Here is a 27,173-nt window from a genome sequence, read left to right as displayed (position 1 = left end):
AAAGTTTTTCCATCCATTCATCCATGGTAAGTTGCGTTTTGTTGTGATAGCGGAACAAAAGAGGGACAGTGATGTGATTTAGGGGAAGTGTTGCCGGTTCTTCCAACAAGTAGGAGTTACAAAAACGGGAAAGGATCTGCACACTTTGACGATCGAGACGTCTTCGCGTGATTCATCCTCCTGTCCCAGCTCCCGCATGGGAACGTCCATCGCCAAGCTAGACGTCGAGCTGCCATTGGAACGACACGACGTGGCGGACACAGCTAAGGCGCCAGAGATACTTTGCCGCTCAAACCTTGCTTCTCCCTCCAGAGGTCAAGTCACACACGCGAGAAAATTTCGCCAGGACGAGCCCTGAATGGCCTTCCAATGGACACCCCAGGAAGCCCCCTCTCCAGAACTCTGTATTTCAAAAAAATGAAATTATGGGGTTTTACGTGCCAAAACCACTTTCTGATTATGAGGCACGCCGTAGTGGAGGACTCCGGAAATTTCGACCACCTGGGGTTCTTTAACGTGCACCTAAATCTAAGTACACGGGTGTTTTCGCATTTCGCCCCCATCGAAATGCGGGCGCCGTGGCCGGGATTCGATCCCGCGACGTCGTGCTCAGCAGCCCAACACCATAGCCACTGAGCAACCACGGCGGCTGGAGCTCTGTACCGCTGAACACTTCCTCGCCGTGGAAGAGCCCAATATGCGTGCTACCAGTTGCTTGCGTCAGACCTTTGCTCACGCTACCCAGTTAGCTTAGCGCAGCGGACGCGCGTACTCGATCGCCCTTTGCCCAAAAACCATCACTGACTGTCGCACTCTGGTGTATCTTGGTTTAATAAACCCGCGTTTAATGGCGAGCTGATTCCGGAGCCTCGTCCGCGCCGTGTCGAAGTCGAACTGCCTTGTTGTAGCTTAGCGCCTTTCTACGGAGTAAAGGTGCGCCGTGCGCTTTCCACACCGGCGCTTGTGCGGTATGCCTCGCGAAAACCCATCTTCGCTGCCTGTAAGCAGACGTAAATAATGCGGTGGGCCTAGCGCTCCCATAACACAGGAACTAATACATAATATGATTTGGGCTGTTGTACCGAGACGTATTCAATTATTTAAGCTGCAAAGGAAAGCAGTTCCTGTCTTGAAGAAGGCCCGTCCCTTGTCAAACATTTATTGCCGACGAAATCCCTTGTTCAACCACGGCTGATAACTGTGTAGAACACTGCTTATGACTATCTCAAGTATCTTTATGACGATCTATAAGTAGCCAAAAGAAAATGTATTTTAACAAAACGGCATTTGCGGTAATCGACATCTGTGCAACGTGTACCAATGTGCAAAGGAACGCAATGGCCACCGTTTAGGAATAACTCTAGTGGTCAAAATACATAATTAGACTGAATGCAGCCCATCAAAATGCTCACCTTGTCTCGGCAGTGTGCCAGGCAACGCATATTAGCATATTGGCCACAACATCCACCGGAATGAAGTCAAATACATTATTCTTTTCCGCCAAAACTGATTGCAGCATCCCTAGCCCTACCTGAAAATATTTGCGAAAGAACATATCTCCAAGTTGAACTTTTCAGGACGGTCACAAGCTCTGCACAGCATGCATTATTCCTATGGAATGCCGGAGCATAAGTTACGCTCTTGGTCACGAGAAGCAGGGGAACGTCTCGTCACTACTCACCACAATAAGCATTCCGGTGCAGCCGTTATAATTGTCTAACCAACCCTAGAAATAAAGAAGAGGGTAAATTTCAGGTCAATATCTAGGGCTCGCATATCGTGTATTAAATCTTTGAAAAGCTTTGCTCAACCTTACGTGAAAACAGTGCGTATAGATACAGAGGCTTCATTTACTGCTTCAAAAATCAGCCACATTATTCAGAGTAATTCGACAGAACCGGTCAGATAACAGAGACGTGTCAGCTATACTCTAATGGCTTGCTCCTCTCACACGCAAGTACCGCGTATTTAACCACCTGAACAACTAGCTGATGATCTAACTACAGGTTACAATTTTTTAACAATGTCAAATGACGATCTAGCCAACTCGTCATCACTGTGGAGGAAGGCAGAAGCCATTGGCCAAATAGCTAACGTCACAGCTGTTCATCTATCCACAATGCCATTGACCTTGCAGTATTTCTCCAACAAGAGAAGGTTCGAAAGAAGATTCGAGAAGAAGGCAAAGACTATTGGACAAATAGTATGCTAACGTCAAAGCTGTTCATCTATCCACAATGCCACTGACCTCGCAGTAACAAGAAAAAATTCGCCAACGCGTATCAGCTGCGCACTTTCTCGACGTAAAAATTATATGTATGACATGGAGGCCTATAACAAGCCCTCCTAAACCATGTGGAAGTAATCGTAACTGGTGGCTTCATTTATGTGGCTACCATACAACCCGCCTGTTCGTTTATGCACAAACCGAATCGGGATCAACACTTACAGTGATGTCTCTCAAGGTGAGTGGCTAAGGCACACTTAGATCTGTAAGACCCTGCTTGTTCTCTCTGAAGTTTTACCCAAGACACTTTATTGCACCATATATGCATACATTTGCCCTTGAACTTCTAAGTTTACCGTCTTCAACTGCGTACGCTAATGCAGCGGCCAGCAGCGATAATGTCAGCCTACCTCCGAACACAAGTTTCCACTGAGTCCACGAGAATCGCGCGCTATTTCCCTTCACACCCAAATCCATGACGCCATACCCAGTCTTCATCAGCGGAGCGATTATCATTTACGAAAAAAAGAAGTTTAATGAAATCTAGACTACAATAATACGCAGGGGCCCTTCATACAGCCCCCGCGAAGCCCCCCCCCCTTTCTTTTTCATATGTAAACAAGAGGCTTTGCTCTATTGCGCATGTTGTCAAATTCATGTGGGAGAAATCGTGGAACACATTAGTACATTTCTTGCTGCATTGGCACAAATCCTTGGTGTGGTATTTTTACGCTACATGCTATCCACTTTTGTCCAATTTGTCCAAGCTCCATATTCGCCCATTGGAGATATTACAAGGCCGGACACAGTGTAGGTGTTCGTGACTTCCACGAGGGGTTTCAACTTTTCCAGCGATTGTGCTTGCCAGAGATCCTTCAACATCACCATAAATATTTGTTGATTGTCTTAGGGCGGACATATGTCATGTTTTCTGCATTCCCGATGACCACTTCTTGCCCTCAGACCTCGTTGCACTTTCAGAACTTATTGTCCCCAACAGCGGTTGCCTTCCATCAGAATATATAAGTACACTATTAGCAAGACATCCACCTCCCTTGTATTGCCTCTAAGAGTCCTAGAAAAGAAGAGAGAGAGAGAGAAATGACACGGGAAAGGTGGGGAGGTTGAGCAGTGTCAGCTAGGTTCGCTACCTTGCGAATGACAATTATGACTGAACCATGAGAAACAAAGAGAGAATGTCACAGTGAGCACGGACACATAGGCGCTTATCGCTCATTCCGCTACAAACAGTGCACCTCTAGAGACGCAGGAGTGGTTTTGTTGTGTTCCAGATCGCAGACACATGAAGCCACAATCCCAGCATATTCCCTTCTGTATAAGGTCGGTCATCTGATTGACCTGAAGCTGTCCGACGGGTCAGGGTCACAGTGCAGGTAGTGTTACAGGGATGAAAGAGAAAGCGGTTCAACCAAGAATGGCTCTAGAACAGACAACTTTGCTTTGCTTACTGAGGCATGCGAAACCGAGCGTTCATCTGTATCGATGTCCTGGCCTCGTCCACCAGTTATACAGTTACCTTTGATGGCCCGGCTACAGTAATCACAGTTCTGTTTCAACTGTCCCACACAACAGTATCTACGGCGACAGAGTTTTCTGCCCTGCTTGCTGCTGTAGAATATGCCCTGCGAAAGCGACTGCATAAATGTCTATTTTTCAACTTCAGAGTATGAAATTACACCTACACCACCGGACTCATGAAAAGTTGTTACAGCAGACAAGTTATGATCACCATCTATTTCTTGGTAAAGGACACGACATAACATTTTATTACGATAGCCATTATATGAACACTCGAGGTGCGTTTCCGCCGTTGGCGTGGGCGTCACCGTGACGTTCTGTATAAAGTCTAAGTTCGATAACAACGTGGTCGCACGCCGTATGCTGTGTGTGCGAGTGAAAGGGTGCAAGAGTGGGCCGAGGATGGTGGCTGGATCTCGCGCGCGCAAGGCAGGAAGAGAGGGAGCGAGCGCGTCGTCTTCCATCGCGCGCAATGCACCTGTGATTGGGGGGGTGGAGGGTGTTACTCCGGTGACGGCTGCGTATGGCATGGCCGCGCGTGCCTTGTGTTGAAAGCGACCTGCGATGGGGACGGAGCCAAGGTGCACCGAGGTCTTATAGCTTTGTGTGCACTATTTTCTAGCCGCGTAGTTCGCGTTGAACCGAGAGGCAGCACGAATGTCAATACGATCGCTGATGCTGCTGCGCTCCTTTGATCCAGCGTTTTGACAGCGAGTATCCGTGGTCATCGAGGGAGATGTGTTCATGTTTGCCTGTGCGCACTTGACATCATACTTGTTAATTTAGTTAGCAAACGAATGTTTACAAGTTTACACGGCCGATATAACTACCATCCATACATCGTATAGCGGTCTAATAGTTTTCTATGGCAATTGATGCTCCGTCTGTCGGGCGAATTGCGGCTTTTTGTTTTTCAGATTTTGCTCGGACAGATCGATATTGTTGGTCATAACGTCGTGGTTGAGGCTGTCTGGCCCGACCATAAAGGAACCAGAGTGGTTCACCTCCTTGTCCGGAACCGACCTCACAAAACCGACTTCATCTTCGGACTCCAACCGCGACGCACACTTATCGGTCGTCTCCTAGCATGTGAAAGTGACGTCAAGTACCGCGGATTTTTACTTAATGGTGCAACAACCGTCATGACTTTCCAGGTCTGGCGCAACAATCTTGTGACGCCTCTAGCTGGTGGGAACTTTTACAGAGGCCTAATTTTTCCGCAGTGGAATGAGTGACACATCTGGGCAGTAATTACTAGTGACGATCTCGTGTGCCTTCATCTATGTTTTGAAGTTCATCGCCAACCTTTCAGGTCCGCATCACACAGGCTAGACTTACTATGGTTTTCAGAAGCGAATATTCTTCTATTGGTGTGCCGCTGGCACAGAAAGCAACGAGAGCGTTACTGGAGTTTCTGAAATTGACAACTTTCTGCGACTGTTTACAGATCAGGTGCGTAATTTTCGGGCGCGTACAGATATTATTTCGCTCCATTCCTCCCCCGCTTTCACTTCTTTACCACCTTCGCCGAGCAGAGGTTAGCAAATCGGACGTGAGTTTTGTTAACTTCCCGGTCTTTCCTTAATTTCTCTCTTTTCAAATGGATAGAGATGTCTCTCTGTCTCACCGGAAGTGGCTCTCTTATCGATGCAGTGACGATGGAAGGCCGCACAATGGCGACCGGAATGTCTCCCCGCTCTTCCAGCACCAGTGATTCGGTTACTCTCTTCGTCAGTGTGTACGTATTCGGAAGCCCAAACAAGCAGGGTTCCTTAGGGCCTGTCGCATCTTTTTTTGCGGACCTGAGGAAGATTGATGAGTACGAAGAATGAAAAAACAATTGCTTACATGCAGTAGAGATGCAATTTGCTTCATTTCTGTGCTAATGCTAACGCGAGCGACATATTAAAGTGTATTTTGAGGGATTTACCCAGCAAGAATGCTTTTCCGCAAAAGCCCAAATGTTCAAAACAGGTCTCGCTTTGCCCGCCATGGTGCTGTGACTTGGCCTTGCGCTGCTAAAGCCTAGTGTGCGGATTCAAATCCAAAATGCAAGATCGCTCGTGTACCGTACATTCTGTGCACGTGAAAAACCCTAAGTGGTGAAAATTAATCCGAAGTTGCCCACTACGCCGTGCCTCATAATCATGTCGTAGTTTTGGCGCGTAAAACTCTGTAATTTGAGTTTTAATTTCTCTTTCTGACAATAGCGTTTCCTGAAGTACATAGTTTCAAAAATAACACGTTCCACATAGTAAATCTGTAACATTGAACAGCTCGAATTAAACTAGAAGGACGCTATCATGCTTACTTACTGAGTAGCTGCGATAAGCTCTTCGGCGCTTACAGGCGATGGGTATATCACTTCACATACGTCTCGCTTATCAGAATTGCAATATGCCGTTGACACATGGACAAAAACCTGGAAGAAAACCTGAGTTATTTATTCAAATATATATGCAAAAGAACCAAATGTGTGACACGGACTCAAGACATTTCCCAAGACTAGCTGATCTCACCATTAAATAAAAAGGTATAAAAGACGTTCAACTAGGAACTATGGTAGCATCGCTAAAGTAAGAAAAAGACCAAGCTGTCCTGCAACTTACACAAAGATTTCTCATGTTTCTGCAGAGATCCAGAACGCGTTTTGTACCCAAAACGTTGAGCTCAACCGCTTCTCTGAAATTAAAACATTTCATAAAGCTCACGCACATCCGCACAAACGCACACACACGATCACACACACACGTATTTCTAACAAGAGGCCGGTCATAACTATTGCATTACCACGGGACAGGATAGTTGACACTTGAAATTGTAACGAGAGGTCCAGGGTACACCGGCTGCAATTATAAAAGACCGGACAACTCCATAGTGACTGTGTATTGCTATAGATAGCAAGGTTACCTGGCACAGTAAGTCCTCAACGAAGAATAATTAATGAGAGGTATTCCATCAGTTCCAAAATAAACCAGAAGCCACGTAAAGATAATATCGTGTCCCATTGCGAATGCGCGATTAACCCTTCCTATTATTTCCGACACCATCTGCTAGAGTGTCCTGTCTCGCAGAGTAGTTTGGAGGCTCTCCAGAGTAGTTTTTATTCGTTACATTTCTGAACTGTTTCTTCAAAAACTCACTTCACCTAGTAACAGAGGACTGGAATTTATTTTGCCGTCTATGTTATGTTTGACGCTTTGAAGTTAATTGTGGCCTGTCTCGCTGTGATGTTAACAGCAGCTAACGAAATTGTAGGTGAAATCAACCATCGGTACAAATTGAGAGGTAGTATCCGCACGTCTGGCACAACAGTAGCAACGCCTAACACTTCCTAGACAGTGAGGAAACACCATCCCTTCAGATCATTCTCACGTACGCTGGTGGTGGCAGTACAATGCAGCACAGAGGAGATTATGGTATAGCCCTTGGTATACAATTTATGACATTTGCTGCAGTCTGTATGATTGGTTTTCGGTCACACAAGTGTAGCTTGACGTCTCAGTACTGGTGAAAAATGGTGACGATGCTTGAAAAGTGGCGAAGGCACGCTGTGACTATGCGTTCGAATCAAATTTTCCCTAGCGATGACAACTGCTACTAAATCGGAGTAAATTGACGCAGTGCCCAACGCATATGTGCACAGCAGGGCTTGTCTCTGTATAACGGGTCTCTCAGCGAACAATTTCAAAAATTTTTATAAGTTGCCTGTGGCACATAGCTCAATTCCAGTTTATGAGCTTGTCTACTCGAAGCGGCTGACACTACTTGCACAAAAATTGAAATGAGAAATCAATTAATTAACAAAAGTTCACTGGTTAACTTTTTTAGCTAATTAGCTTATGGCACATATTGCATTCTACAAATTCTAGCAGTAGACTTTGCAAGGCGGATCCATTTGGAACGAATGCTCAGGACGACACCAGTTTCGATATATAAATTCCCGAACTTTGCGGAGAAATGCATTGGCGTTCCAGTTACTTGTGTGCTTCAATGCATGAAACGATGTTTTGTTTCCAAATTAACTGGAACGCCAATGCATTTCTACGTAAAGGTCGGGAATTTATATCTCAAAACTGGTGTCGTCCTGAGAATTCTTTCCATGTGGATCCACCTTGCGAACGCCACGGCTATAATTTGTAAATTACTTTATGGGCCATAATTTAATTAGTTAAAAACATAATTAGTGAATTTTTATTAGTCTATTTTACACGTCAATTTTTTGCAAGTATTGTCCGCCGCTTCGTGCAGACCAGCTCATGAACTAGAATTGTGATATCTGCCACAGGCAACATTTAAAGATTTTTGAAAGTGTTCACTGAAACACCCTGTATACTCTCCAGAACGTCAATATTGGGTTTACGCGTGTTAAATATTACTAGCAGTCTGTAAAGCAAGAAAGAGGAACATCTCCCTACACACTTGCAGTGTAGATTGTTCAGGTGTATCGCATGTTCTCCGACATGGGAATTTGAACATCTGAGCAATGGGAAAAGGTATTCAATTTAAATGGATGTAACGGGGGCTCCGAGAGAGGCCGTAGTCGATCCCCACGCAGTACATGACAGACAGACAGACAGACAGACAGACAGACAGAGACACAGACAGACAGACAGACAGACAGACAGACAGACAGACAGACAGACAGACAGAGACAGACAGACAGACAGACAGACAGACAGACAGACAGACAGACAGACAGACAGACAGACAGACAGACAGACAGACAGACAGACAGACAGACAGACAGACAGATCCTGAACTACTCAAAGGATGCCACTCACAAAAAAAATACGGGTTACCCTTCACTTGCCTCAAAGGCTCATCAAATCTGACAGCAGCCCCCGAGTGAAAGACGACGGAGACACTATCCACCAAGGTGGCTTGGTCAAACGCACTTAGTCCCAAATTTGGCTCTCTCAGGTCTCCTGCCAGCGCTGTCACTTTTGCAAAAGCATCTGGCTGCTCTTGCCTGAGGGGTTCGAACATCTGCAAACGTAAGTGTTTTGGCTCAAGCTTAGGTGCGTGGATCACTTATTATTTTATCACATACTAAGCAGTGGCAAGGAAGAACGGTGGGCGAGTTGAAAAGGATGCATACTTATTGATCAGCGCGAAAACAACGGAAGACACAGAGTTATAAGAAAACAGCACGAGCGCTCGCTCTCTGTTCTAACTCTGCGCCCTCCGTTGTTTTCACGCTGATCAGTAAGTAAGCAGTACCGTACCAACTATTTCTTCGAGCGTGGTTGAGCAAATCGCAGAAGGATTGTTAGCCAGCGCCACCACCCACAAACCTTGGCTGTGGATGTGGAAGAATCCTTTCTGCCACAGGCCTCACGAGTACGTGGTGTTGAACAAATTAGGGCCTGGTTTAGTTCACTGAGAACACTGGAAAAACATACTATGAACTTTGAATAACACATTAAAAAAACAGAAAAGACTGACGCTTTGTAATTATTTTCAACGCCCCTAATAAGGCGAGTAACGGCAAAGTTTTACCAAACATTGCACTCGACAAGGCCTACATTTACACTAATTGAAAACTTGGTGTAACACAGGGTCATCTTGGGACAATAAGATGCATATAAAGTAGGGGGCGGTCGTATTACACTTTCGAACACTTGTTTAAGAAGTTATTTTAGAACACTACATTTGACCAACACGCCTGTAACATCGCACACAGATTCACCACAGCATTTGCGCCATTCTTGCTAAATTTCTTTTTTTGGTGGCTTTTGTTGTTGGGGGGCGGGGGGGCAGGTTTGCGGGCTTAGTCCTACACCGCTCGTCACAGACGCTCATAACACTCTGGAATGCTTGAATACGTAATTTCTTGCAAAGCATTGAGCCAGGAACTTTAAATACCCGCAGTGTTAGCCCATTGGCTATGGCATTGCGCTGTTCAGCTCGAGGTCGCGGGTTCGGTTACAGCAGCGGCGGCCACATTTCGATGGGAACAAAATGCAAAAGCGCTCAGGCCGCATGTTGTTAAAATTAATTGGGAGTTTCCTACTTCGGCAAGCTTCGTATTAAGGTTGTTCTTTTAGAACGTACAGCTCTAGAATTTAAGTATTCTTTACCTACTTCGACCTTCGCCAGGACATAACCCATGACACTGCGCTTAATTTAACCAAAAATAAAATTATGCATAGTTTATGTCAACGAGGACACCGAGCGAACCTCGTATAAGATATTGAAAAAAACCGAAAAAGAAAATAAGCGAGAATGTAGCAATTATTTTAACGTTCCAAATTAAACCAATAACGTTAAAATCTTTAAACACATTGCACCGAAACTGGCCCCTCATTCTTACTAAATACAAAGTCGGAAAAAAGAAGAGAAAGTATCAGGACATAGGGAATCATAACCGATAACGTTCGCGTGGCACTTTGAAGCACTAGTTTAAGAAATGCTTTGCAAAGGGCTTCTTGATTTATGCTCAGTTATCTTCGCTCAAACATTTGCCGCAGTACGTGGTTCCCCCATCCTAGCTTAGTTTTATTTTATGTATACTTTCTTTTTATGCCGGCCGCGGGTAAATTGTGCGCCGCTCGTAAAACACTCCTAACGCTTTCCATCGCTTACAAACGTATTATATGACAAAAGGTGCAATTAACGCATCCATTCTAAACTTTTCTCACAGATTCAGTGGCAACAAGGTGCCCCTTATTCCCGCCAAATGTACAAATGGTATTACATAAACCTCTGTGCGGACACTGGGAAACAGCGTAAAGTGGTTATACAGTATAACACTTTCGGGCATTTGGTGAGGAATATCTTTTACAAAAGCTCTATTTCACTTCCACGTGTTTAACTAAACATACAAATTTATTATAGCGTTCTATTCATTTTTGTTAAAATCGAAGTCCGTCGCATCTGTAGGTACGCTACAGCAGTGGGCTAAATTTTGCACCACTCTTCAAACGGAGTCGTAAGGGTATGGAACCCTTGCATAGGTGACTTATGACAATATGCGTAATTAACCAGGACACTTTGATCTTTGCCTACACACTACCCAAGAAGTGCCCCTTATTTCGGTCAAATATCAAGAGGTTTTGTTTAGTTCAGCAAGAACACTGGAGAAACCATCTACCAATCATAGTCTAAAGCATAAAATAAAAGGGAAAAATATTTTCATTTCATTAGAACATGGTGTCTTCCTTGCACACATGTGTGAAGACTACGGGAAACATTGCAGGTAATGGCAGTATGGTGCCCTGCAACACTTGAATAAGTAATTTTCTGCAATGTCTCTAATATACCTTCGCATATTAGATGTTTATCATTCGTCACTCAAACAGACTTCCTACTACTAATATATACTAATAATAATAATAATAATAATAATAATAATAATACAACGTGCTCCACATACTTCATCGAGGACACCGGGAAAACAAGCTACACGCCTCTTATAGCGCCCCTCGTAAGCCTGCGATGGAGAAGCGGGATCGCGAACAGGTATATATAGAGGGAGTGTGTTTGTGTGTGTGTGGACGAAGAAGACGACGAGCGATAGGCTCGCTTCCGAACGCCCGTCTGTAATTTTAAGTCTTTTTTAGCAAGTGTAGAGCGCCTTTTTACTCTTTGTGCCTCTCTTTCACCGAACGCCGGCCTGGGTGTCACCGTCCTGCGAGAGAAGCACAGCAAGCGGCTCCCGAAGCGCACCGGACCGACGCAGCGCGGCGAGCCTCCGCCGTCGGCCAACCTTCGTGATGCTCTGATGGCATCCGTCGCAAGCAATCAGCAATCAGGTCAGCACGTTGCTCCTGTAGACCACAGAGAAGATGAGCAAGCAAGGAAAAGGCTACGTGAAGATGACATCGACGCAAGGCAATCTACAGGAGACAACGAAGAGATGGACCAGACAGCCTTCACTGTTGTCTCTTACAAAAAGAAAAGAGCCGCAGGTGTTCCTGTTATATTCAAGCCAACTCAGCCTGACAGCAGCTTATGGAAAGTAAACCCAAATCTTCTGGCTTCTGCGGTCGTGACAACAGCCCAAGAAAAGATACTCAGCCACCGTCTCAACAAGGATGGCAGCCTCATGGTGACAGTGTCTACACTTCCTGCAGCCAATCGTCTCCTCACAGTGACAGATCTATCGGGTATTCCTGTAGAAGCTCGAGTTCCATACTCCTACTCTGCCACGTACGGGAGGATACAGGACGTTCCTGTTGAGTACTCAGATGACGACCTCAAGGAGTATTTGAGCGAACAAGGAGTCATATCTGCTAAAAGGCAAGTTTTCTACGTCCCTAACGAAGATGGCGTAGTAACGGAAACCCGAAGACGCTCGGTCATCCTGGAATTCTCTAAGGACGCCCCTTTACCAAACCGAGTGTCGCTTGGATTCTGCAGTTATCCTGTGACGGAATACATGGGGTCTGCTACTCAATGTTTCAGATGTCAAAGACATGGACATATAGCGAAATATTGTAAAGGCCCCATCCGCTGCAAGATATGCGCTGGTCCACATACGCATAAGGAGTGTACGTCACGTTCCCAGCCTCGGTGTGCAAACTGTGGAGCTGAGCATGCTGCGTCATACGGAGGGTGTCCTAAGAAGAAATCAGCCACTCTTGCACGGACGATGGAGCAAATCCAAGGAAAAGTGCGGAAACGACGAGAACCACCACCGAATCCGGATGTGATGTATACATCTACAAACCAAACGCAACACGACACGGTGCAGCGCAGCGACACGGCTTTGAAAAAGTCCTACGCCTCAGTCGTGAAAGAAAACCAGCAAAGGCCTTCAACTGTAACGAATCCATCAAAGCCTTCAAGTGATATAACCTCAAGCCCACGACAGCAACAAGTGTCCTCAAGGTCGCAGCAGAAGAACAGGAAGAACCAAGAAAAGTTGTTAGATGGTAGCACTGCAAATGAGATACCAAGTATGCTGATTTCCATGATGTTCGCCGCAATCAAGGCTATTCTGCGTGCCAGCCCATCATTTAAGAGCATCCCTGAAATAGAGGCCGTCCTGGCTTTGGAACCGCTAGTGTCGTCTTCTTTCACGGCGCAAAGCCGTGATTCTTCGCAGTAGCAACGATGGCTTCGCCAACAATCGTCTCACAAGCGGTGTCCACCAACAAACACTTCCGCACATGTACTATATTCCAGTGGAACGCTCGCGGCTTGCGCTCTAAGTTAGCAGACTTTAAGCATCTTACGCGAGTGTACCGATTCCCTTTTTTAGTCATTTCCGAGTCTCGCGTCGACGAGCACTTTAGGATAAAGGGGTATTATTTTCATCATTCAAGGCGACAAAATGGAATTAGCCGACTTCTCGTTGGATTTCGCAACGACATACCTGCCTCTGCGATTGACGTAGCACCACATGACAAGAACGAATATATTTGCGCAACCACAGTGATTGCATCTAAAGTGTTTACCCTGATCGGCGTCTACTTGGAACCAGGATCACCTTTCGACGTGACAAGATTGGAAAACTTGTTGACAAACACTCAGTCTCCACATATTATTTGTGACGATTTCAACGCACATAACGAGATCTGGGGCAGTTCACATACATGTGCTCGGGGTGCCAAGCTGGCGAAGCTTTTTGCAAAATACAATATAGAGCCCTTGAACGATGGCAGCATAACATACCTGAAAAATCCGACGACTGTTAGCTGCATTGACGTCACATTCGTATCAAGTCAAGCGGCCCCTATGTTCGGATGGTGTACAGATTTCGAGACTCGAGGTAGTGATCACTACCCGATCCTAATCTCTGCCCTCCATTTTCGGACGTCGCCCAGAAAAGTGAAACTGAAGTCGGTAGACTGGGAAGCTTACACAGCAGCCGTAGACAAAGGAATCACAGCCTCAACTACGAATACGGAAATAATACCGACAATAGCTCATTGCCTCAAACAATGTACCCGCTCTGCCACTAAGCATTGTAATATACCAACGAACGACGAGGAATTTGAAAGGTTATGTGCCATTCGATGGCGTGCCGAAAGGAAGGCTCTACGTACGAAGGATATCGAAGACCTCAGAACTTGTCGACGGACACAAAGACATATACGACGTTACCTCACCAAACTGGACCGAAAAAGGTGGAGGGACTTTTGTGGGACACTGGACATACGACAACCGCTGAGCAAAATCTGGCGAGTCGTCAGAGGCATTCGCAAAGAGCCGCAACAGCTGTATCCTTTTATCGCCCTCTCATTACATGAGCGCGCATCCCTGAAAGAGGTGGCAGAGCAGTACTGCAGGCTCCTTTCCAACGGGGCACAACCTTTGCGGCAAATTGCAAGTCGTCAGCCTAGTCCACCTCGAGCTACCCTTCCTGACTTAGAATTACCATTCACCATCGAAGAGCTCACGGCAGCAATCGGCGACGTCAACAAGCGATCATCACCTGGCCATGACGGCGTGAGTTATGCAGCGCTCGCAAATCTAGGCCACACATCTCGCCTACGCCTTCTGGAATACTACAACGCCTCATGGATAACTGGGGAGGTTCCTACGGAATGGAAGCTTGCGAAAGTCATTCCTATATTGAAACCAGCGAAGCAGCCAACAAATTACGCCTCCTTCAGACCCATATCTCTGCTTAGCTGCGTAGGGAAGCTATTCGAAAAAATGATCTACAAACGACTAAATTGGTTCTTGGAAACTGCAAAAGTTTACCCGGAGGAAATGAATGGCTTCCGGCAAAATAGATCCGCAATTGATAATGTCATTGCCTTGGTCTCATCAATTGAAGAGGAATTGGTCTCTGGAAACATACCTACTGCATTATTTTTAGACATTAAGGCAGCATATGATTCGGTCTATCATAAAGCAATACTTGACGCTTTGGAAACCCTTGGTCTTGGAGGACGGCTCTACGCATGGATTGAAGACTATCTTCAAGGACGCCAACTTTTCATGTGTACCCCGGATGGCCCCACGGCGCTTTATGCCGTCGAGAAGGGAGTGCCACAAGGAGCTGTGTTAAGCCCGGTATTATTTAATTTAGTCCTCATCCATCTGAAAAGAAACCTGCCCCCCGGCGTCAAAATCACACTGTATGCGGACGACATCTGCATTTGGAGTGCGGCGCGTTCCCGCAGTACCACCCAACAACGCCTCCAGAGAGCGCTAGCAAATATATCGGCCTACCTAAATCCAAGGGGTCTGAAATTGTCCCCCGACAAAAGCGTTGCCATGGCTTTCACGCGGAGGTGTATGGAAAAATACCCACTAGTGTTGGGTGGTCGTGCCCTTCCATACGTCAAGACGCAAAGGTTTCTTGGAGTGACTATCGATAGGAACCTCACATGGTCGCCCCAAGTGAAAAAACTGAGTGAGAAGATTTCCTCGGCGTCGCACGTATTCCGATTTTTAGCCGGAACACAGTGGGGCAGCAACTGTAGATCAATGGTGCTCCTCCATAAGGCCTACGTCGACGGAACACTACGATATTACCTCCCGATCCTGCACAAAATATCTCCCACAAGCAAGAGAAAACTCGAGGCAGCACGAAACAACTGCCTTCGCGTATGTCTTGGCCTTCCGAAGGGGTCATCCCGGTCAGGGACTGTAGCAGAAGCTGGATGCCTGCCTCTGGAAGTGCTATGTTCGCAGGAGACACTTCGGATACACCTCCGCCACGTCATTCATACGAAGACTCACTTTTTAAAGGATATTTCCAGAACCCGTGCTACATCTAGCTTTGGGCAGGCTGTCGGAAGCATATCTATTTCGATTCCTGCTCAGGCGTCACAAATTATGCCGCGAAACATTTCACCATGGACACTGTCCCCATTGGAAATCGTGCCATATATACCTGGAATCAGTGCGAAAAAGAAAATGCCTCAGGCAGCGACTTATCAGATAGCTTTAGAATATATGCACAAAGAATACGCAGCCGCAACGCACATTTTCACAGATGGCTCTACAACTCCACATCGTTCATCATGCGGACTTTTTGTACCCTCTACAGGGCAACGATTCTCGTTTCGTCTTGAGCGAGCGACATCATCTACTTTAGCGGAGCTATATGGCATTAAGGAGGCCCTTGTGTATGTACTTCGACAGCAGCCGCCAAGGACATGGGTGATTTTCACAGACTCAAAAGGAGCCCTACAAAGTATCTGGAACAGGCACAAGCGTTGCAATAATCAACCAGCAGCATTTGACATTGCTTATCTTCACCACAGGGCTAAGATTGCTGGGCATTGCATAAAGTTCCAGTGGATACCTGGCCATGCCGGCATTTCGGGAAATGAAAGAGCGGACGAAGCCGCCAGAAATGGACTCCAATACCGCAAGTTCAAAAGAACATATTTTACAAAAGCCGATGCTTCAAACATGGCAAAAAAATATGCCTATCAAGAAAAAGACCGCATCTTTAATCTGCCGCTTCACCAAGATAACTTCCTACGTTACATTGACCCAGAAATGAGACCAAAAATTCCACGACCACTTCCTCGACACTTAGAGACATTGTACCATCGCCTTCGACTGAACGTGGCATACACGAACAATTATCTGTACAGCATAGGACTTACCACTAACCCATACTGTGATAACTGTCGCAACTTAGAGACAATTGAGCACATATTACTAGAATGCCCCGCGTACCGCGACGAGAGACAATTTTTTGAGCACCAAATGGACATGATTTGCCACGAACCGTTAACGTTACCGAGCATCTTAGGTCCAATGCCCGGTCCTTCAAAACAGCGACGGGTTTTGGATTTATTGTTCAATTACCTGACAGAAATTGGTCAAATAGGAAAGCTTTAAAAATTTCATCCTTCCTATACAAAAGCTTAAATTTACCCGCCATGTCACCTGTAAATATTAGTATCAGGTCCACTCGGACATTTCATATTTACTTTTATCCTTTTTTTTCTCGAACTCTTTTCTGGACTCTTTTAATCCCATTCCCCATCCCTATACAGAGTAGCATGCCAGCAGTTATATACGCGCCGGCAAAATTCTCTGTTTTTCCAATAAAGAGCCCTCTCTCTCTCTCTGTGTGTGTGTGCGTGTGTGTATGTGCGTGCATGTGTGTGTGTGCGTGTGTGCATGTGCGTATGTGCATGTGTGCATGTGTGTATGTGCATGTGTGCATGTGCGTATGAGCGTGTGTGCATGTGTACATGTGTGTATGTGCATGTGTGTATGTGCATGTGCGTGTGTGCATGTGCGTATGTGCGTGTGTGCATGTGCGTATGTGCGTGTGTGTATGCGCGTATGTGCATGCGTGCGTGCGCGTGTGCGCGTGTGCGCGTGTGTGCGCGTGCGCGTGTGTGCGCGTGTGCGTGTGTGCGTGTGTGTGCGTGTGTGCGTGTGCGCGTGTGCGTGCGCGTGCGTGTGTGCGTGTGTGCGTGCGCGTGCGTGCGTGTGCGTGCGTGCGCGTGCGTGCGTGTGCGTGTGCGCGTGTGCGTTGTTAGGAATGGCCTGCCGAGGTGGCAACGTGCAAGTTATTTCAGCCCGCTGCACGTGTTTCGATCCACCCGCGGTGGGGGCGCCCTTCAGAGTATCAGCGAGGACAGCGCTAACCAACCATAAACTTACTTCAGAGAACTGCGGACAACCGGCAGCCACGCGGCGGGGGAGCTCGGGGGAGTTCTCGAGGGGAGGTAATTGGCGGAACCTCCCCATGCGCTTTTCGAGACACCAGACAATGGACCGCGGTGGAGGCCACTGTGCGAAGTCCACTCTGGAATTTAGAGACGCCGGCTGGGGTCGGGCGTGACCACCTGGCTACGGGGACGCAGGACAACGGACACCACGACGACTGCGCTGCAAAGGTAGTCTGCCCGCGGAGGGTGCACTGAAACCTGTGTGTGCGTGTGTGGGTTTGTAAAACGTCCCGCAGAGAGGCGGCCTGTTTACGATGCGCCGAACGTTTTGCTTCATCTAGGGATCTAGGGAACACGAAGTGGATATAACCAGCTGTTGTCGGCGGCTAGAGTGTGCTCGTTGTCGTGCTCTGTGATCGTACTCGTGAGCTGTGTGCTCGTTTGCTGTATGCTTCGTCTTGCGGGCTCCATTTGGGAGTCACGCTATACTGTAAATGTATCCCATGTTCAAATGTAAATAATGTTAATAAATCCTGCTCGCCTAGTCCTGTCGCCCCAAGTTCCTCCGATCGTCCTACAAGCCCGACGCCAATTCCTACAGCGTGCGTGCATGTGCGCGCGCGTGTGCGTGTGCGTGTGCGTGTGTGTGTGTGTGCGTGTGTGTGTGCGTGTGTGTAGAACAGGCTAGCGCACTCGACCTGAGCAGCTGCAGTGTCGGCCGCTCCCGAGATCCTGCAGCACCATGGCCGGTTGCCATTCCCCGGCCCCGACTTTCACGAGGACTTTCGGTCGGCCGTCCTTTTTCAGGATACGTCACCTCGAACGTTCAGTCTCTCCTCCAGCCAGACTTCACACTTTCAGCTGCTTCATACCAATTGCTCCAAGACAAAAACGGTCTTCTTCAGAGCGAAGTCTACGAATGGTGATCTAACTCAGTGCCTCACACTCAATGACACGAATATAGAACTTTCCGCTACATCAATAGCTCTGGGTGTTGTCTTTAAAAAACTGATGATATGGGACCACCGCACCGATTACTTACAGAACAAACTTTGTAAAGCGTTAGGTACGTAGGTACTACAAATACCACAGAAATTTGTAGTTTATAACGCACTATTTGCTCCTCACTTGCGCTATTGTCACCTCGTATCGTCAAGTACTATTAGGAGATCATTAGTTAATTTAGTTTCACTTCAAAAGATTGCCTTACGTGCTATGAGACTCGCCTTACAATGCAAATACGCGTGATATATTCCGGAAATGTAAAATTTTACCAGCAGACCATCTTTACGAGTATCAACTTATATGCTCTCTTAAATGTGATGTGAATAAGGCTAGTGACTATATCAGAAACATTGCAAACTTGCAACAGAATCCTGCTTTTCACCTAAATCAATGCACTTAACACTGGGCAGTTCCACGCCCACGCACTAATTACGGCCTTCAGACACTCTCCTACTGTCTTGCCTAAACACTTAACAAATACAAACGATAATAATAATAATATTTGGGGTTTTACGTGCCAAAACCACTTTCTGATTATGAGGCACGCCGTAGTGGAGGACTCCGGAAATTTCGACCACCTGGGGTTCTTTAACGTGCACCTAAATCTAAGCACACGGGTGTTTTCGCATTTCGCCCCCATCGAAATGCGGCCGCCGTGGCCGGGATTCGATCCCGCGACCTCGTGCTCAGCAGCCCAACACCATAGCCACTGAGCAACCACGGCGGGTCAAATACAAACGAAGTGACGTTGCAAACGTCATATATCCAAGAATACATTACTGCAAAAACTTTTGCATGTTAACTTTTTTGTGTGTCACTTGAAAAGTATCTCTTTATCGTTTCAAAGTTATCACCATCTCTTCTTGCTCTCTCTCTATATATACACACCCGCACACGGACATTTATATATATATATATATATATATAGACTAAGCATAGATACCAAAATGTCGAAATCGTATAATTTAACCCCACTAACTTTTTCCGTAATATTCGGATATTTAGCGCTAATTAGTAGGTGCCCATTTGAATATATCGAAGCAATGACATCTCATCTCACCATCTGAAGCAAATAGGCATTTCAGAGGCGGACACATTATTAGCCAGTTAAAATGCAGCATACTTCAACACCAGTGGAACATTAAAAGTATTAACACAGCAGGTGAGTTAACATTAGCTTACACAGAAACAGATGTTTTCCTTTCATTAGCTTGCACAGCAAACCAGAGCAGGTTGGCGCGTTGTACATACATGTGGAAGGGTATATATATATATATATATATATATATATATATATATATATATATATATATATATATATATATATATATATATATATATATATATATATATATATATATATACACCCTTCCACATGTATGTACAACGACTGTGTTGCCATATTGCTGCGTGTTGTTCACAGGGACGTGGGACCAGTCAAGCTGCCGTTATGCAACTTCTTTTATCCTGCCATCTACACCACTTATGGACATTAGTCAGTGGCCATACTTTTCATCTACTTCTGCGTTCCAAAAATTCCTACTTATTGCGTATTCAAGATATGCCTACGGTGACTGCTGCTTAGCTTAGCTGTGGTTATTTCAGTATGTTTCTCGCTGTTTCTCTCCTAGAGAAGCGAAACAATAGAAACCGGTGGATCCGCTGACGATAAAAACACACATTTCCAAACCAGGAGCAGGTTTGGCTTGTGTTGCATGGCCTGGTCGTAACTGATTACTCCCCGCACTCTTCGCGCCAACCTGCTCTGGTTTGCTGGTAAATACCAGGTAAATACACTTCCAAGTGTGATAGTACTACAGTCCTTTATGGGCACAAGAATCGAACAAGAGAAGTTGTAGGAGCCCAAGAGATAAAGAAAAGGGGGTGTCAGCCATAATTCTATAGCGCTTCATGACACTGAAATATCCTTTCTAGACACGACCTAACAAGTGAAAAATTTTTGTTGAGCTAAAACGTATAAGTATTCATTTTTATTTCTTTTTATGCTTTCTTTTGCTGTTCTTTTTTTCTGCTCATTTTTGTTTTTGTGCCGTCTGATGAAGCTGGATGATACAGGACATGTCGGGTTTATATAGTACCTAACCTTCCGAATAAACATCCAGTTGCAAGTAGCGTCGTGTCCTGTCTTGTGCCTTAGCTTGTGTCCCAGTAGTTCCCGCTCTGAATTTAGTCATGCTGCCATACCAACTCGCCCATTCTTCATTTTTGATCCATCCATCGATCCATCCATCCATCTCGCCCATTCTTCATTTTTGATCCATCCATCCATCCATCCATCTCGCCCATTCTTCATTTTTGATCCATATATCCATCTCGCCCATTCTTCATTTTTGATCCATCCATCCATCCATCCATCATGAGTACAAAGATAACAAACCAGTGGCTAGCATGGCTGATGTAATTTGTGGACTTAATTTGCTTGGAGTCAGCGTACTGCCATAATTTAGGCCAGAAAGATGGGCATAAAATTTAGCAGTTAAACAGAAATAGTTCAGTAAAAAAGTGGGCTACATATACCTACACATGGCTTTTATTCAAATAACGAATCACAAGTCGCAATTACAATGTTTCACCCAATGCTCTGCAGATGATCTTATGATAGTGCATCCACAGTACGATAGAGAAGTAACTTTTGATTAAAAAAACGGGAACGATATGACTATCAGTGGTAGCAACGCTGCCGTGAGTCGGAAGTACATCGCAGATGCGCACGTCCAAAGAGACAAGTAAGTGTTCCGCTAAGATGAACAAGAAAAAATTTATTCGGCAAGTTGATATCGATTCATTATAATCAGTTTAAGGGGGCGAAGGACAACACATAACACTTCTGGCTAGAAGTAAAGATACGAAAGCTAAGGAAATTATGGCAACGCACAATATTATTAAGAAAGGCAGCTTGCGTCTTAGTGAAACGACCAAATCATTGTATAGATCAGAGAAAAAGTGTGTTGAAATGTCCTTACCTTTGCGGCACTTGATGCTTGAATGTGCCTGTCTCGCAGGCGCTGGCTGAAGGTACAAAATTAATGTAAGTGTCTTTCGTAAAAATAAAACAGCTGTCAGTGGCGCCCTGTTCCGTTGTCCTAAATTGCGTGGTGTGCGTTGTCCTTTGGCGCATTAAGATAGTTAAGATGAATGTGCACAATTTGTTGGCCAAGATTGGCCGGGTTGCTTCGTGAGAGACTCTCCCGTATATTATGGTGATTTGGTTATGCACATACAATGTGAGTCGTGTTGGCATCTTAGATCCAAAGTAAACGCGCAGGTAGCGGCAATCACCTGAGAGCTGAGCATCTTCTCCAGTCTCGCTTGCGGGTTCTCCCCGCGCTTGCTGCGCACGAGCAAGTAGACCCGCTTCAGGCCAGGACAAGATCGCAGCAGTTTCTCCAGCAGGACCTGAAACATGAGTGTCCAAAGACTGCCCATGAGCAATTACCACGGACAGCCAGCCGTCTATATTCGCGCAAGAAACTTAAATACCTGCCATAGTTAAGTAGGTTTCACGGAACTACTGTTTTCGTATGCAAGTCGCGAATCGAAGGCCACGCGCCTCCAATCTAATCAGGAAGAACAGACAGCACTGCAGTTAATAACGTCAATGCTTTGGGCTACTTGTCTTTTGCGTGATCCGAAAGGCAATCGCGTGGCTTGGGACAAATGCCCAAGACGAAGAGAAGAAAAATAGGGTGTTCGTATTTGTCTGTTGTTTTACGGCAAAGCTGTTTATGCGAACCTTGTGTCGTCGTTGTCGGACTTCGCTGAAACTATCATCATCAGCAATAGCTCGAGTGTCGCCATCTTCTTCTACGGCTGGCTCGTTGGCACCCCTCGGCGCTACCGCGCAAACGCGCTCGTGCCACTGGTCCCGAGTTCATGGTTGTCGTCGTCTTCTGTCACAGCTGGTTCTGCTGCCACTCGTCATTCCAGCGTAGAGAGAGAGTGAGGCAGTAAACATTTATTTCTAATGAGGTGGGGCGACTTCCTCGTGGGGTGGAGCCCTTAGTTCAGGGCCCCATTGGCTCGTGCCACTCCGCGTACCCGCCGGATCAGCCATCGCTGCTCTTGCGGGTCTAAGCTGGTCAGCGCAGTCTCCCAGGAGGAAGATGAAGGTGAAGCAATGGGAGAGTAACCCGGAGGGTGTGGGCACTCCCAGGTGCAATGATATACTGGGGGCTTTTCTCCACACTAGGGACCAGCGTATAATTTCCCTTCTCGTGTGTCGTCGTAACGGGGAGGCCGCCTTTACGGGGGTATAAGCCATTCATTGTCTTACGTGATGGACAGCCTTATTTTGAAGAATCGCAAAAGGCAATGCCGGTCGGATGCTGCTAACCACACCAACTAGCAAACTCGAGACATTGAATGCAAGCGACAACGGCCGACTGCGGGCATACCGTCACTGACGTCGTTCTCTCCGTCGCAGCCAAACGTGTATGTGACCTCATTAAGAAACACAAAGATTCAACCAATCGTCAAAACGATTCCAGCGCCCGCATCTGCACTGGTGGGCATTGCGCCCAATACACGGAGCTTTGGATTAGTGGCTCCGCACATTCCATCCCCGCTACAACTATGGGGAGACCACGAGTAGTGCGTACTCCTGAAAAAGAAGCTGCCTACTGCGAGCGCCAGCGAGAGTTGGATCGTCCACAGGCTCGTAGTCGTAAGGCCTGCCTGGCCACGCGAAGCACGCAAAAGCGAAAATGAGGTAAAAGGATGGTGAAACCAAAGATTTGCAATATAGACTGCTTGCGAAGTTTGATCTGCATAGTGTAACATTTGGCATAAGTAGCACACAGTAGCTTCGCTGTTCGACCGTCTTCACGGACTGGAAGGGGCGGTCATTTTTCGGTATTTGTCCTTGTCCCAATTCGCAAAGTTAGAATTTATAACGGATATAATAGTCCCGTTTCAAACTGTGGCATAAGAGTACCGCACAGGTGCAAGATTTAGACGCGTACACCTGAGCTGACAGGCTGTCCACGCTAATGACCGCGAAAGAAGGGCTGCTGGCGACCGTATCGGGACGCAAAATCACGCAAGTGTAAGTGTAGCGCTGTGATGTCGGTCTAAAATGTACGCTCGTAATATCCGCTTCAGGCGCCAGTCACTTCTGTCCACTCCGAATTAAGTTTCGCCGAAGTTCTTTAACCTTCAGAATCGTGAAAAGCGTACTGCTGCATAACGGAATACAGATCTTAATTTATTCGGTGAATTTTGACAAGTTCACAAAAGGGGGCACCATGCTGGAACTCAATATAGGAATCTCAGCTATTTTATTTCTATAGCATACTCGCAAAGCACCAATACGGCCGCTTAAAATAATGTGCGCCTGATGTAAAACATAGCGAGAACAAAGGGAAGCTGTGAATGCGCTACATGGCGAATTAGTGATACCGACCGCAAACACCCAGACGTCTAGCGTCCAGCGTTTGCAACACTCTGCACTTGTTATTCTGCCTTTTAGCACAGGTCTAATAAGAGGTGTTTTAAGATATCGGTGACAGATTTTAAATATCTTCATTTTACGTAATAGTTCTGTGCAAACCCGCAAGGTAGAGAGAAGTAATTAATAAAGGGAAGATGAGGCATCCACCCAAACGTAGCTAAGTGCTACAAAGGAAACCCATACGGGTTCCTCGAAAGAACAGCTTCGCAGTTGAAGATCAATTTGTCCTGGTCCGGGACTCGAACCCGAGACCACCGCCTTTCCGGGGCAGCCGCTTTACCAAGAGACCCGCATAGTTTTCCTTTGTAGCACGTAGCGACGGTTGGGTGGATGTCTGGTTTTCCCTTTTTTAATTACTTCTCTCTACCTTGTGGGTTTCTGCAGAACTATTAAGTCAAACTTTCCTTTGCTTCTTTATATGCTGTTGATAAATTTGGCTTCGCCTGCCATCTGCTAGCTAGCCGCCTGGTTAGCTCAGATGGTAGAGCGGCTGCCCCGGCAAGGCGGGGGTCTCGTGTTCGAGTCCCGGACCAGGACGAATTTTTCTTCAACTGCGAATCTTTTCTTTCAAAGAACCCTATGGCTTTCCTTTGTAGCACTTAACTACGTTTGGGTGGATGTCTCATTTTCCCTTTATTATTATAATCATAATTTTAATCGCTGCTGTCGATTTTCATGCGCAAGCTTGGCGTTCACAGTTGTGTGCACAACGTCTGGCGCAACTAGGCTAGCAGGGTTCTTTTACACAGAGCCTCTCGCGAAGCCAGCTTAGAATATTGTTCAAATATTCGTACATCAAGGGTCCCATTCAGAGACATAACGAGAGGGGCGGTCTTGTGAACGGCTGAATTGATGATGACAATGCTAAAAGGGTGAATCGGGATAATCCATGGCAAATCTGAAGCGCGATCAGCGAGTATGTCTAGGAAAGCCGTTCTGTTCTCGGGTAATCAGAGAAAAAAATATGGCTGCATGAAAGTAGAGGTGCAGGCTCGCAGTAGGATCCCGGTTATTGGATTTCGAAACTCTTCGAATGCACCTTGTAATGCATGCTTTCAAAGCCAATAGGCACATAGCAGCATATTCATTACTTTTTTACCACATTGTTCAGGCTCATAGCCTCCGCTTCAAGCTTGAGAAGCTTCTCTCTCTCTCTCTCTTTCTTATGAAGTCGGTGAGGGTAGCCATACGGGTGTCTTAGCATGGCAGCTTATACTTTGTTGTGACGCAGGCAGAACAGCCGGACACGCAGGAAGGCACGTTGAGACAGCGCAAAGCGCTCTGGTGTTCAAATGGGCCTTTCTGCGTGTTACAACAAAGTAAAGGCTACCATGAGAAGCTGGTCACAAAGCCTGTGTCTTTGTGGCCAGCTTTGGTTCCATCTGCCTTCTACCACCGCCTGCCTGCGGACGATGCCTGGGAAGGGCTTACCTTTAATGAATGTACAGTTGCCAATAACCGAAGGCTTGCCTGAGCATCTACAAACTACCAGCAAGTACACTCATTACGACTGTGGTACACAACTCAGGCAATGGCTACTCGCCTTTCCAATGAATCCTGTCCCACCGGTGATGAACACAACTCGATCTTGATAGAACTGCACCACCTGGGAGCCATCTTTCCAGTCGTCGACAGCATTAGATGTGAGGATTCGCTGTTGCTTGAGTACTTTGGCCGTCATGGCGGGAATCTGACAGTCAGCTAAAGTATAACAGAAGAGGATAACATGGCAGACACATACAAAGGCGCACGCTCTCTGAAATTTGAAAGCGCAGACTACCCGGCAAATTGACTTCGCCCTTTGTTTAAGAGGAAGCTTTAGCTCGGGCCCAACTTCAACGCGGCCTATTCAAATACATGTAAAACGCAAAAACGCTTTTGTGAGATAACTACTGGACCGATTTTAATGCAATTTGCTGCATTTCAGAGAGAAAGTTAAATTCTAGTGATTGTTGGAAACTTAATTTCGATCTGAAGCTTGAATTTTGTTACAAGTATCTTCGAAAATACGAAAGTTTGAAAGAGCTAGAAGCACGATGTTTGCAAAAAATATCTTTGCATCAAGAATAGATATCACAGTTCTGTAAACGGCATCCATTAAATCATTGAAAGCGGGAAAATTCTACATGTCATTTTTTTATTTTACGTGAATTTGTTATGTTGTGTACAAGGGCTCTGCAAAAGCTGTATTGCCATATTACTAAATTTTTTGAGATTCATGTGTAATATATCAATTTCGTCCTCTTTAGATGTACTATTAGGCACAATTGACCAAATGGTGGTATCACTTATCATTGCTGACTTACAGAGTTGTAAACTTGATAGCTTAGTTTTCCGAAAAATTTTTATTTTTGCCAATTTTAATAAGAAAGTGACATACCTAAATAAAAAATTCGAGACCAACAGTCACTGCATTTTAAGTTTCTCTTTTAATCTTTTGCTTTTTACCTTTGCGTCTCAATCCTTAATGAAACCTTAAAAAGCTTGTTCTGGGACCCTTACTTCACTCTTTCATCGTATCCGAGAGCACATCTTACACCAATTGATCCCATCATGCTTTACCCAGCCGTTATTCGTGCTTTTATTAACAGACTAAAACGATCATCTTCAATGTAGCCGGGATGGCATTAATGTTAAATTCTTGCAATACACTAACGAGTGAGGCTCTATCATTCTGCTCTACCTAAGGAGTGAAAAGTAGCCAAGGTTGTGCCTATCTACAAGTCTGGTGACGCACACAACCCATGGAATTATCGTGCGATATCGCGAACATCGGTTCTGTGCAAATTATTAAAACACGTCATCTTTACTCAGTTAACTTATTGGAGTCGAATAACTTCTTTCATACATCCCAGCATGATTTTTGTAAACATTTTTCGTCACAAACACCGCTACTTACGTTTAAGACTGACATTCACGCATTCCTTAACGCTGGCTTCATCACTGATTACATGCACTTGGGTTTGCGAAAGTTTTTGATAGTGTAAACCATGGTCTCCTTATGCTAAAACTAACCAGCCTAAACGTTGACCCTTTAGTACAACACTGGATCTTAACTTTCTGTCTAACCGCACTCAATTCGTCACGGTGAATGGAACCGATCCTCTAGAGGCACTTGTTTCCTCCGGAGTGCCACAGGGCTCAGTTTTAGGCCATTAACTTTTTTTTACTTACATTATTGATTTACCTACTAGCATCGCTTCTTCTGTCTGTCTTTTTGCTGATGATTTCGTTATCTACCGCACCACTTCTAATTATACTGACACAATAATAGTTCAAACTAACCTAAATAATATTTCTGCTTGGTGCGAACCGTGTAAAATGAAACTTTACACTCTTAAATGTAAATCAATGAGAGTATCGTGAAATAACATGCCTTGCCCCAACC

General features: G+C 45.8%; 1 protein-coding gene across 1 annotated transcript in view; it reads right to left on the bottom strand.

The window, feature by feature from the left end:
• LOC142588821 (fatty acyl-CoA reductase 1-like) overlaps positions 1 to 27,173 on the bottom strand; it is a 60,920-nt gene that overhangs the window by 22,737 nt on the left and 11,010 nt on the right. Inside the window, exons 3-10 of the mRNA XM_075700637.1 lie at positions 25,329 to 25,486; positions 21,616 to 21,732; positions 8,580 to 8,755; positions 6,325 to 6,553; positions 6,082 to 6,188; positions 5,394 to 5,568; positions 1,682 to 1,726; positions 1,413 to 1,531 (exon numbers count right to left, since the gene is read on the bottom strand). Coding sequence (XP_075556752.1) covers positions 1,413 to 1,531; positions 1,682 to 1,726; positions 5,394 to 5,568; positions 6,082 to 6,188; positions 6,325 to 6,553; positions 8,580 to 8,755; positions 21,616 to 21,732; positions 25,329 to 25,486 — 1,126 coding nt within the window. The remainder of the gene's footprint in view (positions 1 to 1,412; positions 1,532 to 1,681; positions 1,727 to 5,393; positions 5,569 to 6,081; positions 6,189 to 6,324; positions 6,554 to 8,579; positions 8,756 to 21,615; positions 21,733 to 25,328; positions 25,487 to 27,173) is intronic.

The sequence above is a fragment of the Dermacentor variabilis genome, chromosome 7, assembly GCF_050947875.1.
Source record: "Dermacentor variabilis isolate Ectoservices chromosome 7, ASM5094787v1, whole genome shotgun sequence".
Taxonomy (NCBI): Eukaryota; Metazoa; Arthropoda; class Arachnida; order Ixodida; family Ixodidae; genus Dermacentor; species Dermacentor variabilis.
Note: the sequence above shows the minus strand (reverse complement) of the source record. Positions and strands in the feature narration are given on the sequence as shown.